This window comes from Ammodytes marinus (assembly GCF_949987685.1).
Source record: "Ammodytes marinus genome assembly, chromosome: 12".
In the NCBI taxonomy this organism is placed as follows: Eukaryota; Metazoa; Chordata; class Actinopteri; order Uranoscopiformes; family Ammodytidae; genus Ammodytes; species Ammodytes marinus.
Window position 1 is genome coordinate 13,940,019 of NC_137216.1, and position 11,669 is coordinate 13,951,687.

The following is an 11,669-nucleotide window of genomic DNA, read 5'->3' on the forward strand; positions in this document are numbered from 1 at the left end:
TGGTCCACTCTCTCTGGCTGCCTGCTGCGCTGCCGCACATCAGGAGAGACGGAGACACGGGAGACAGAAGTGATAACTGCCGGTCGGTCGCGGTTCGTTATAAAAAGGCTGCGCTATACCAAAACCCGATCAAACTCAGCAGGTGGAGGTTTACATTAAATCCAGCAGCAACGTTTCTAGACGCAGAATAGAGAAGTCCTAAATTGCGCGCCGAGCTGCTGCACTTATAGGCAAACAGGTTAATTAGTATTCGTTGTGTGTGTGTCTGTGTCTGTGTGTGTGGCTTTCATCTTATCACGTCTTTCAAAAATCCCTTTTCCGTGGCAAAGCTGTCAGAGAGAAGATGAATAGGTCTAGATAAATCCTAACGGTAGCCTATTAAAGCCGTTTCCATTTGATCCGTCTTTATTGCTATTTTACATTGTTCTTATAAGGTTGACCCTTTTGCCCTTACGCAAAAGAAGTCATCTCATAATATTCCCATATTAAAGGAAAAGGTGGTCTCAAAATAATGGATAACCATGGTCAATATAGTGCAGCTGCAATTAACAGTGGTCAACATGACAAGGATCATTTGAAAGGTCAAAATGAGAGTGCGGTTGCTAATGAGCCATTTTGCAAAACCTACAAGGTAAACCTTTAATAGTAAATTGTATGGTCACCATCAACCGGCACAGGCAAGAAATATGTTAGGCTACTTCATTCATAAATTCCAACACCACATCACATGACCGCTTGAAATTGATTTTACTTTTCAATTAGCAAATAACCAACGAATAGGGTTCATTTCTGAATGAATTCTGATCAAATGCACACAAATCATCTGTTGTCACTGTAGGCATACATTCTATTAGACTAATGGAAGTTCATAGCCTTCTGGCCTACATATTTTTGAGCGACTAATCCAAAAGGCTAATAGGAAGAATAATATTAGCAAAGACGAGCAATGACTGATGACAATTAGGCAATACATAGGCCTAGATTATTCTTAAAGATAGAGTAGGTCTCTCCAAACTGAAACATGAGCAGCGAGGAGCGTGTTGTTTCTCACTAACCAGTGTTGACCACTAGATGGCGACAAATAGGAATGTTCATGCCTTCGTGAAATGTGATGGTGTATTTGATTATTCCGCACACCATCATTACACTGTAGTCTTGCATAACAATCATGACAGCTATACTGGTTTAAGGCGCGTAGCAGGTAAGAACAAACAATGCAGCTCCATTAGTTGGCATATAACTCGTGCGTCACTAAAACAACAGTTATGTTTGTCTTAGTAACAGGCTAGCTAGTTAGCGAAGGGTAGCTTACTAGCAGGCAATAACACTGGCCTAGAGAGGAAGCTCGAGGCGCTAGCGTTTAAGCTAACTAGCCCTATTTACAAGTTTTGTAAAATGTGCAAAAGAAAGTAGTGTTTTGTAATGTATCGTTCAGTACCGCGTGCGAGTAGACACGTGTATTGCTGTGACAATGTGTTATCTACCGGTTATCACAGCTACAAACACAGGCCCATGGTTGCAGTAACTTGCTAGTAAATAGCTAAGTAGCTTCAAACAGGCCGTAGACTTTGTCAAGTAGTCGCGAGTAAAATGGTACTTCCGGTCGCAGCCTTTAATGTGAAGCTTTTCAGTGATGCAGTTGTTTTAATAATACTGTAGTATCGTTAACACAACTATGGTAACATGTCAAAATTGGTTTGGCAGCCTGAGCTGTTTTGTGGTTTCCATTTCCCCTGACGTGGTTTCAAATTAACTTTCATTAGAACTCCCACGAATGTTTCCAAAGGGTTAAGTGAGTAAGAGATACTCGTTTGTATGGTTAATGGCACATGTAGGCTATAATGACAGTGTGATACTGGTTGGTTCGGGAAGTTTAATCTGGTTTTGTCACACTGTTAATTTTAAGTGCTCGACGAGCTTTTATTTTGAAGGTGCATTCCTCCTCCTGCAGATGTATGGGATGTAGCAGCTTTGGCTTTGACAAGCTCAGCTAGTTTGCTGGCTAGCAAGAGGCTTAACCCACTTAACCTGACTGACACAGTGAGTGTGTTTGCACAGTGGTTGTTTGTGTTTAAACGTTGACAGAAACGTGCTTTGGCCCTCCTTGGTTATATTGTTTAAGCTACTGTTAAGTTATTGTTAAACCTGTTCCCAAGCGGTCCACAAGAGCAACGTTAGCTAGCGTTACTGTTAAAGATCAAGTGGTTGCTAGTTGAACTAATCAGGTGTGGTTGAAGTATAAAGCCAAATAAGGGCAACATCAGTGTGATGTTGCATTTAAGAAATTTACAAATAGCTGGTTTGCGAACTAATCTTTTTGAAAAATCATGTCAGCTCAGACTGACGTCAAATGCACATATGCCTGGCTAGGAGTAAAGTTGCTGCATTACATTATTTTTGAGCAAATGTTTACAACATATTATTTCAAAATCCCCAAACATTCTGAGTTGTTCCACAGTGCTCATTAATTAGCCTGTCATATTACACTGTAAAGTTACTTTGATAAAATAATATTACAGAAATAACAACTGACCGAGTTACTAAGGTTGACATTTCCCTCAGAAGAAGCAATTGTTTTGGTGATGATGGATGTGGAACTGAGACGGATCATACGTCTATTTTTCAAGGTAGCAACAAGTCCTACTTTAAGATCTTAATCCTGTATGTGCCACTAACGAATGAGTGAATGAAATCTACTGAGTCTGGAATATAACATAATTATAAAGACATAGCTGAGTATCTTAAAGACTACCTTTTATAGGGTACAGTGTTTCACAGCACATTTCATTGTATTCAGTCAGTGCATGCATCATGTCATTGTTGTGTTTACCCTGTGTCAACCTAAATTTGACAAATAGAACTTGAAACTCGTGCCAACCAGACTAGACATAGGTACCTGTTCCTTTGGGTTTGGTTATGCCAGAAATTGAAACAAATTGTAACGGTAAACCTAAAAGTGTGAGATGACATAGTAGTCATACATCTCAGAGAGTCACAATTGAAATACATATTGGACCACTTGGTATTTTTTTGGTGTGTGTGATCTCCCTACATAACGTCAGACCAGCTACTGAATTAAAAACAACCCTTTCCATATAGCAGGGCTATTCAATTAGTTTTGAATGGGGGCCGGTTGGTGGAAATGATCCAAAATGAGGGGCCAGAAAAAAATGCCTAAAATTGATGAGCATCACATCAATAGCTACATATACTGTAAAACACTACAACGACATAGGAGTGCATATATTGTCTTTATTTTATCAAATAGAGTTCACCAGCTTATCAAAAAAAATCCCTATTTGATTAACATAGGCTGCCTGTTGTTTAAGTGTTAAACAATCTTATCAGTTCAGGAAAACACAATAGGTTAACTCTTCAAACCTTGAACGCTTATCAAAATACATAGAAATAAATGTACTCTTAAGTGCAACAGTTTATCAAAATACATAGAAATAAATGTACTCTAAGTGCAACAGCTTATCAAAATACAGGTAGGCCTAGGTTTACTAAGAGTGCAGCAGCTTAGAAATAAATGTAGGCTACTCTAAGCGCAACACCTTAAAGTGTTTCCCCCCAAAAATGTGTTTGTCAAGGGGTCACTGTCCATGGTCATGGGAGGCGCGGTGAAAATGTTGGCTGTATTTTGCTCAAAGATGCCAATGCACAGTACAGAAATACAACAACTGCTTATTTGAATACAAAAAAACTACAGACACTGACTTTACAGTTGTGCAATTTTGTTTGCTATGTGAAGGTACAATTTTGTGCAAACATGCAGACAGTACAAAGCAAAGTTCTACTGGTGCAATATTATGCAGACACACTAAATACAAATAATGGACCATACACTTACACTGCGGTACAATCGCGAGCGCAAAGCTGCATACACAGAGCAGCTTGGAGACATGTGCACATTTATTTACTGCAGATCGCGGCCTTTCGCGCAGTTATGTCCATGCAAAAGCACACATCGCGCGTGCTAGTACATTAATTGTGCACCACACGGTCGGTAGTCAAGGCGGGGGCCAGTAAATATTCCTTCGCCCAGCCCGCGGGCCGCCTATTGAATAGCCCTGCCATATAGTATATTTGACATTTAGGGCCTGTTTACATGGTAACAATTACGACACAAATGCAAAAGTATTTTTTTTTTACGTTTGAGGCCTATCATTTACATGATAACAGCGTATGCCAACATTGCTCATGTCTGACTGTCTTTTTATCTCTTCCCAGACTCAACTCTATGTAAGATGAACACTGAGGACAAGCTGGAGGGCATGCTGCTGAAGTGTAGCAGCAGCAACAGTGGAGGCATAGACGGTGGGGTTGGGAGAGTGGGGCTGTTGGGCGGAGGAGGGCTGGTGGTGATGACCCTTGGGGAGCGCTCTCTGGCCCACCACCCTCTACTGGCGGAGGACGATGAAGACGACGATGACGAAGAAGAAGAGGAGGATGACTTGACCGGGAGCTCGCTCGTGGTCACACACGACCTGCTCCCTCCAGAGCAGCTCATGATGATGCAGGAGGAGATGACAAGGAATGAGGGGGGAGGAGGAGCCCAGGTGGGAAGAGTGCATTTCCCCCTAAAACTCACCAATAAGTTGCCCTGCTTGCTTCATATGCCAGTGAGTTTCATGCTGGTTGAGATAGGAGTAGTAGCCCATGTATTGATATGATTACGTATGTTGTTGTTGTTGATACTGTACATGTGCAGTCTCCACATTATAACGGATAACTGTTTTTTTAATGTTATGCCATGCAGTGTTTTTTGTTATGGGACATCAGTTCTTTTTAGCACTACTTATTCACCGGAGAATTGACACATTTATGGAAACCGACCTTGGCCCACTTACTTGCTCTTGTTAAAAAAAACTCTTTGAAATGAAAATGTTAGTTTGTTTAGTTTAGGACAGTGTTATAAAGTGTATGACATATTATAAAAAGTAAGCCTGTAACCACATATGATATCATTTAAAATAACATACACTTTAAGGATATGTTGTCATGAGGAATCATCTGGTGCAAAAGCAAAGAAAGTCAGGCTTGGCTCTGCATAAAACATTATAGGAGTTGGATGTGATTTCCATAGATTTTGAAGTCAACCCTCGCCAGGTTATTTGTTGAAATATCGAGAGTGTCAACATGACTTTAAATAAATCACAAGGACCACTGCAGATGCTTCCATGTTAGCTTGAATATGTGAATTCTCAGCCTTTCCTAGGCTTTCTAGGACCTTTGGTCCATTTAGTCTACTCAGAGGATGCTTAAACCACATGAAGCAGCTTCCTTAAAAGTGGAGGAGCATCACCTGTTGAGTTTGTCTTGTGCCTTGTTAAACCTCTTGCCTCCCTATGCTCCTACTTTTACAGTTGAGCATCAAGCAGGAGCTGAAGCTTTCTGATCCAGTGGCCCAGATAAAGAAGGACAACAAAGGAGGGCAGGACCTGATAGTGTTTCCCAAGAAGAAGAAGAGAAAGCAGCGTTCACCAGCAAAGGTGAGAGTTAATCTCACCTAAGACACCATCACATTTTCTAAATGGCCTGACCTGCCTGTGTGTGTGTGTGAGAGAGAGAATTTTCCAAAGTGACAATTGTAAGAGTGAAAGAAACACATGTTTATGTCATTGTTCCCTTTGCTGTTTCAGATCGTCGGCATCAACGATGACGGATCATTGGGCATGCAAAGCCCCAAGTGTCACGTCTGTATTCACTGTAATGCTGCATTCAGAACCAACTACCATCTGCAGAGGCATGTCTTCATTCACACTGGTATGACTTGCCTTTTTATATTGATTTTTTTTGCTTTGAAAATTTGATGATATTTCAGTCTTCAAAACATGAGCTATCAAAGCGCAGTGGGGGCAATGCTAGTGTAACAGTAGCCTTGAGTGTCAGATGAAATGCAGTACCTATATTGTACATATTTATACAGTGATGTTTGTTTATTCATATCATTCAAACTCTAGGTGAGAAGCCATTCCAGTGCAGCCAGTGTGATATGCGTTTCATTCAGAAATATCTTCTCCAGAGACATGAGAAAATCCACACCGGTGAGTGAAGAATGAATGCGATGAGCACGCATTAGGATTTGACTTGTCATTTTGGTCTCAAGTGACTCATCCTGTCTCTTTGTTTAGGTGAAAAGCCATTCCGCTGTGATGAGTGTGGGATGAGGTTCATTCAGAAGTACCACATGGAGAGACACAAGAGGACGCATAGTGGAGAGAAGCCCTACCAATGTGACTACTGTCACCAGGTAAACCCTGTCTCTGTTTGCTAGTTTTAACATGGTGGTCAATCAGGTATTAAAGACAGCACAACATATTTATTGGTGCTCATTAGGGTATTGGCACATAGAACGTATGGAGGGAACTGATGAATGTACTAGCCATTTTCTGTATATTTAACCCAGTATTTCACAGTAATGAAATATAACTCAGGTCAGGTTAGCTGCAGCATTAACACTAACAAACTGAGCATTCAGATTTTTAGAAAAGAGCCCATTGTAAATATTGTCCCTGACCACTGTTGATAGAGTTTAAAGAATGGAAAGTGGAAAGTCTTTGGCTTGAATTGTCTGTAAAAATGTTACTCTACATCACTACAAAAGATAGAATAAATAAATGTTGTCTTCTGTCCACAGTACTTCTCCAGAACAGACCGGGTTTTAAAGCACAGGCGGATGTGTCACGAGAACCGAGAGAGAAAGACCAACAAGGCAGCTGGTAAAGCTGGGCCTTTACGTGAAGCCGATTCGTTAAGCCTCCCCTTTCTTGCCAAAGAGTGTTCACTGCCTAAGAAAAAGCGCCAAAAGTGTGCCGACAGGTGTTCAGGCGCTTCCACTGCTGCCTTGACCGACGGACACACTGTCGCCGTGGTGGAAACGGAGGAGAAGGAGGAGCAGAGACATAATAACCTTGAAGGTCTACCTCTCTTTGCTGTGTCCTCCAAAGTCAAACATGAGTATGTGATCGCCGACTACTCTGTGGAGCTTCCGGAAGAGGCGGCCAGCCAACACCAAGAGGGAGAAGTGTCGTCGGAAGACACCATTCCTCCTAAACTGCTCCTGAAGAAAGTCCACAAGAGGAGTCTCATACAGTCCAGTGACCCAACTCCTCCCGGCCTGTCCACTCTGTCTTCCTTTGAGGAAAACACAAAGGTCACGCAGTACACCTTTGAAATCGTGGAGAAGCAAGGCCTTTTAGAGGTGGAGAGCAACACCGAGCTGGAGTCCGTGGAAGCTCTCCAGGGGGGGCCGGCCAAGCCAGCGGCCAGCAGCACAAACTACGACGACGCCATGCAGTTCCTCAAGAAGAAACGCTATCTCCAGGCTGCCATGGCTAACAACAACAACAGCAGCAGTCGGGATTACGGCCTGAACACGAGCAGCATCTCTTCTTCTCAGCCGCCCGTCACACAGACCGTGGTGTCCACCGTCATCGACGAGACCGTCCCCGCCACCATCCTGGAGCCCCAGCCCGTCACCGCCGAGATCATTAAAGCCACGCACGACAAGAACGTGCTGCCGGACGAGGTTCTTCAGACGCTGTTGGACCATTACTCCAACAAAGCCAATGGGCAGTCAGACATTTCCTTCAGCGTGGCGGACACAGAGGTGACCTCAAGCATATCCATTAATTCCTCAGATGTTTCGGACAGCAGCCCCGTGGAGGCTCTGGGGACATCCGGTGGCTCCCAGGCTCAGCCGGCCACCGAGAAGGTCAGCCTCCTGCAAGAATACTCCAAGTTTCTCCAGCAAGCCCTGGAGAGGACCAGCCAGAACGACAGCTACCTGACCAGCCAAAGCCTCAGCCTGGTCTCTGAAAACCTCCCCCTAGCCGGACAACCCCTGTTCTCCACCGAGAAACAGTTTCCCTCCCCCAGCAGGTTCAAATCAGGGATGAGCTCGCCGCTGAGGTCCACTTTAGAGAAGCCCCCCTTCGGATTGCTGGTCGGGGACTCCCAGCACTCGTTTTCCTTTTCAGGCGATGAGACCACCCCGGCGGTGTCCCCGGCCAACGAAGACTTTCTGGAGCAGGTCTCGCCCTCCAAAAAGACGGACTCTCCTTCACAAGGCATCCTGCAGACGTTTCAAATAAGCTCCTTCGAACAGAACTTCAAATCTCATTTCCAGACGTCAAGATCTGGATCCTCCTCTCAGTTTACCCTTGCCAACGGAAGTCTTCGGGGACACAGCACAGACTTCTCCGAGTTCCCCTTAGTCAGAGTCAATGAGACCAGGTCTCAACTGAACTCCTCCCCTGATGTTTCATCCAGCGAAACCTTTGGCTGAAGAAGTTCATTTCTGTCAATAATTTCAGCGGCACTTTATGTCTCCTTTTTTTTTGTTGCCAAAATGAGTCGCATTGCAACTATGTTCTTTCTCTCAAAGCATTTTGTTCTAATAACATATTAACATATTTTTGTTGTTGTTCAGTGTAACCTCATAGAAAGGAATTACTGAAAGTTGATCAATCACAATTGGCAATTCCCCCATTGAAAAAAAAAATCCTTTGTAATTGTGGGTACATTTCTTGCTCTAGAATGTACATTGAGAGATGAAGTGACCAAAGTTTAATGCAAGAGACATTGAAATATTCTCTCTTTTTATTCCAGCTGTGTAAAATTGTCTGGTGAAATGTCACCACTATTTGATCATAACTGATTCTTCACTTTATGTTTAAGTCCCTTTACTCTCACCTGAAATGGGTGTTTCCACATGATATGTTATGACTGCTACAGGAAAATAGCTGATTAGCTAATTGTAATGGTCTAAAATGGAATCTAGTTACTTTTCCATTTACGGATGGGGACTAATTTGGTTGGTATGATGTCCAAAATCATCATATAGTTTCATACATACATTTTATAACATTTAGTGGATTAATGTATTGGCACTTATCTCTCAGTAACTATTGTAACTCTGGTGCAGCAAAAACACTGGGCTGTATCAGAATTACAAGTTTTAAAAGCCCTCCCCCCTTCTAATATGAAAAAGAAAGATTTGGGTGATCCATAGCTGTAGACATATAATGCTTGCAGGATAACTCTTAGTTTCCTTCAGAAGTATAGGTGAGTTGTAGTGAAACAACTTAAGAGGATTGTGCATAACCTTTGCACAATTTGCACATTTTTCACTACAGAGAATGTAGTTTGTACTTTCACAGTGGAGGAATTACAGAACACCTTTACCTAAAAGGCAATGTATTGTTAAAAGAGATTTCTGGGACTGACCCATTAGACAGTGTGTCGGATTTGGGTTATTTGAAATAGCACACGATGCCCTTTGCTTTAGTCACTTCTAATGCAGCACTTGTAGCTGAAGTTTTATAGTACTTTTGATTGTTGTCGTTGTTGTAAGATACACATGTTTTGGTGGAAACAACAAAGTGATTGGACCCCCTTGTATTGATTTGAATATCAAAGTTTTATTGAGTCTTTTATGGAAGACAGTACATGTGGAAATGAGGTTCTTGGTTCTTTTCTTTTTTTGTTGGTTTTGCATCGGTGCCTTTCTTCTTCTTTTTTTTAACACCAGTCTTTCATTTACACATTCCTGTATATGTATTTCTCTGCGGCAACTTAGTTAACTTGCACAATAACAGCAAAACACATAAGCTATCAACCTATTCGGTCTGTAATATGTTGAGATCTGGGAGCTTTATTTAATTTTAACCATATTTTATTATGTTTGAGATATAGCAAGAAATAGCACCATGTATGTTCTCAGACTATTATATAGATACTGTTGAAAGGAAATTGTCATTGACAGTGCTACAGTAGATGCACACAAGTACAGAATCATGTTTCAGAGTTTTGATAATTATGGCCTATAGGAATCAGTAGTAAGCCACATCTGTCCAGACCTTGTGAGGGGGAAAAAATAGTTTGAGTGGGGTCCCCTCTGTATTTCATTACACTGTTGATTGTTTTCCATGTGTTCATGTCTGTAATGTCTTAGGTGCTATTGTGTAAAACACTGTTTTTGTGTGCGCCATCAAATTATGTTCAAAACTCAACATGAGGCTCCCTCTTGTTACAGATCTACCGACAATCAGGGACAGACAGCACCTACATTAATCATACAATGCTTTTCTTCCCGCATTAATCATTCCCATTAGAATGTATAGAAATTATCCTGCTGTAAATACATTGTATATTTTTATGTTCTGAGAAGTACTGTTAGATCGTTGTGTCAATAGAGAGACTAGTCTTGTGCAGGAGACCCTTTTTATGTCAGTGGAAGGCACATTCATTAGTTTGTCCAGCATTTAATACATTCAATAATGAATCCATTTCACTTGCTGACAAGATGTGGGTTTCTGATGTTTGTATATAACTCGCCACAGTTACCAGAAGGACATTGACACCTCTCTTACAGTTTTATTGATGACTGGTTAAAGCAATTTTTTTATGTTATTCTTACTTTTTGTTTGTAAGTGTATGCAGTTGAGGGTGCATTATGAGATGATGTACTGTATACAACTGTTTGTAATGATGTAATGGTAAGTCTGCACCCCAAGATAAAGTTATACAGTTATAATCATGAATATCTTTTTTTATCAGATATTTAACCTCAGCAGCCGTGGTCAGCTTGAAGTCATGTCAGTCTGGAGCACAACTAACAACTTAATTTGGTGGTTGAAATATTTCACTAGTGACCCATTTCGTTGTAGGCGATTGTTAAAAGCACAGTGCAGATGGGTTATTCTGCTACAGAAAAATTTCACCCAATGAATTGTTTATGTTCAAGTTTAAATTGATTGAAGCAATTTAAAATGCAACACAGTTGATGGAGATTCATGAATGACATAAGCAGTACCAGGGTGTTTTTTTTTTCTGCTTCCTTTTCAATTAACTATTGTCAGTAACATGGCCATAAGTGTCCTTTTATTTAAGCTAGAAAAAATATTTGTTTTAAAAAGATCAGAATAATGAATTTTTTGATAAGAACTATTTTTGAAACATGTCGTTTAAGGCACTGATATGTATAGTATATCATATGCAGTCACTATTGCTACACTCGCTTATCTCTGTACAAGTCGTTTGTGTCAAGATCTCTCAAAATGCAGACAGGAGTCTCCTTCCCAAGTCTGACCTTTTGACCTTTGGCATTTTCATACTTTCAAAGAACACGACGAGAAAAGCCGTACTGCTTCTCTGTAAGGCCGATCTTCAGTTTAGACAGTAAGGTTTAGTTGCATGGTCTTCTACCTTGTTGGGTCGAGTGAACTTGTTTTATGAATAATGTGCAGCTTTAATTGTAGCTGATGAATTTCAGTCAAGTAACCCATACGATTAGATTTTTGCAATATATTATGATTTGTAAACAATCTGATGAAATTGTTGTTTTGATTGTTGTGTGTCATGTCCTTAAATAAAATAATTCACAGTATTTGACCTTGAATTGTGTTTGATATGCAAGGATCATTTTCGTTCATATTTCATTGACTTTTTCTTTTTTTAGTGTAAGAAATGTCATTAAGATCATGAAATAGAGAAAAACTATAAATCCTCACATAGGAGCATGTGGAATTAGAAAATAGCTGGTGTTTTTGCTTGAAATTAGTTATTTAATATATAGGCTATTGTACATTTAAATGGTTGCAATTATTTTAAACTGTAGATTGGCAGACACATTTGAAACATCCTTTTATAGGCCTACAAAC

General features: G+C 40.9%; 1 protein-coding gene across 2 annotated transcripts; it reads left to right on the forward strand.

Moving 5' to 3' along the window:
• Nucleotides 1–4,250: 4,250 nt before the first annotated feature.
• On the forward strand, nucleotides 4,251–11,286 carry znf148 (zinc finger protein 148; the record flags this gene model as incomplete). 2 transcript variants are annotated; one of them, XM_080037658.1, is made up of 6 exons in its annotated part: nucleotides 4,251–4,625; nucleotides 5,370–5,495; nucleotides 5,646–5,769; nucleotides 5,967–6,050; nucleotides 6,138–6,256; nucleotides 6,644–11,286. In XM_080037658.1, the coding sequence occupies 6 exons, from the start codon at nucleotides 4,251–4,253 to the stop codon at nucleotides 8,291–8,293; spliced, it is 2,478 nt and encodes an 825-aa protein (XP_079893784.1). In that variant the 3' UTR covers nucleotides 8,294–11,286. The 2 variants fall into 2 exon arrangements, with proteins under 2 accessions (XP_079893784.1, XP_079893785.1); XM_080037659.1 differs by having other exon boundaries at nucleotides 4,251–4,562.
• Between the last annotated feature and the right edge of the window lie 383 nt (nucleotides 11,287–11,669).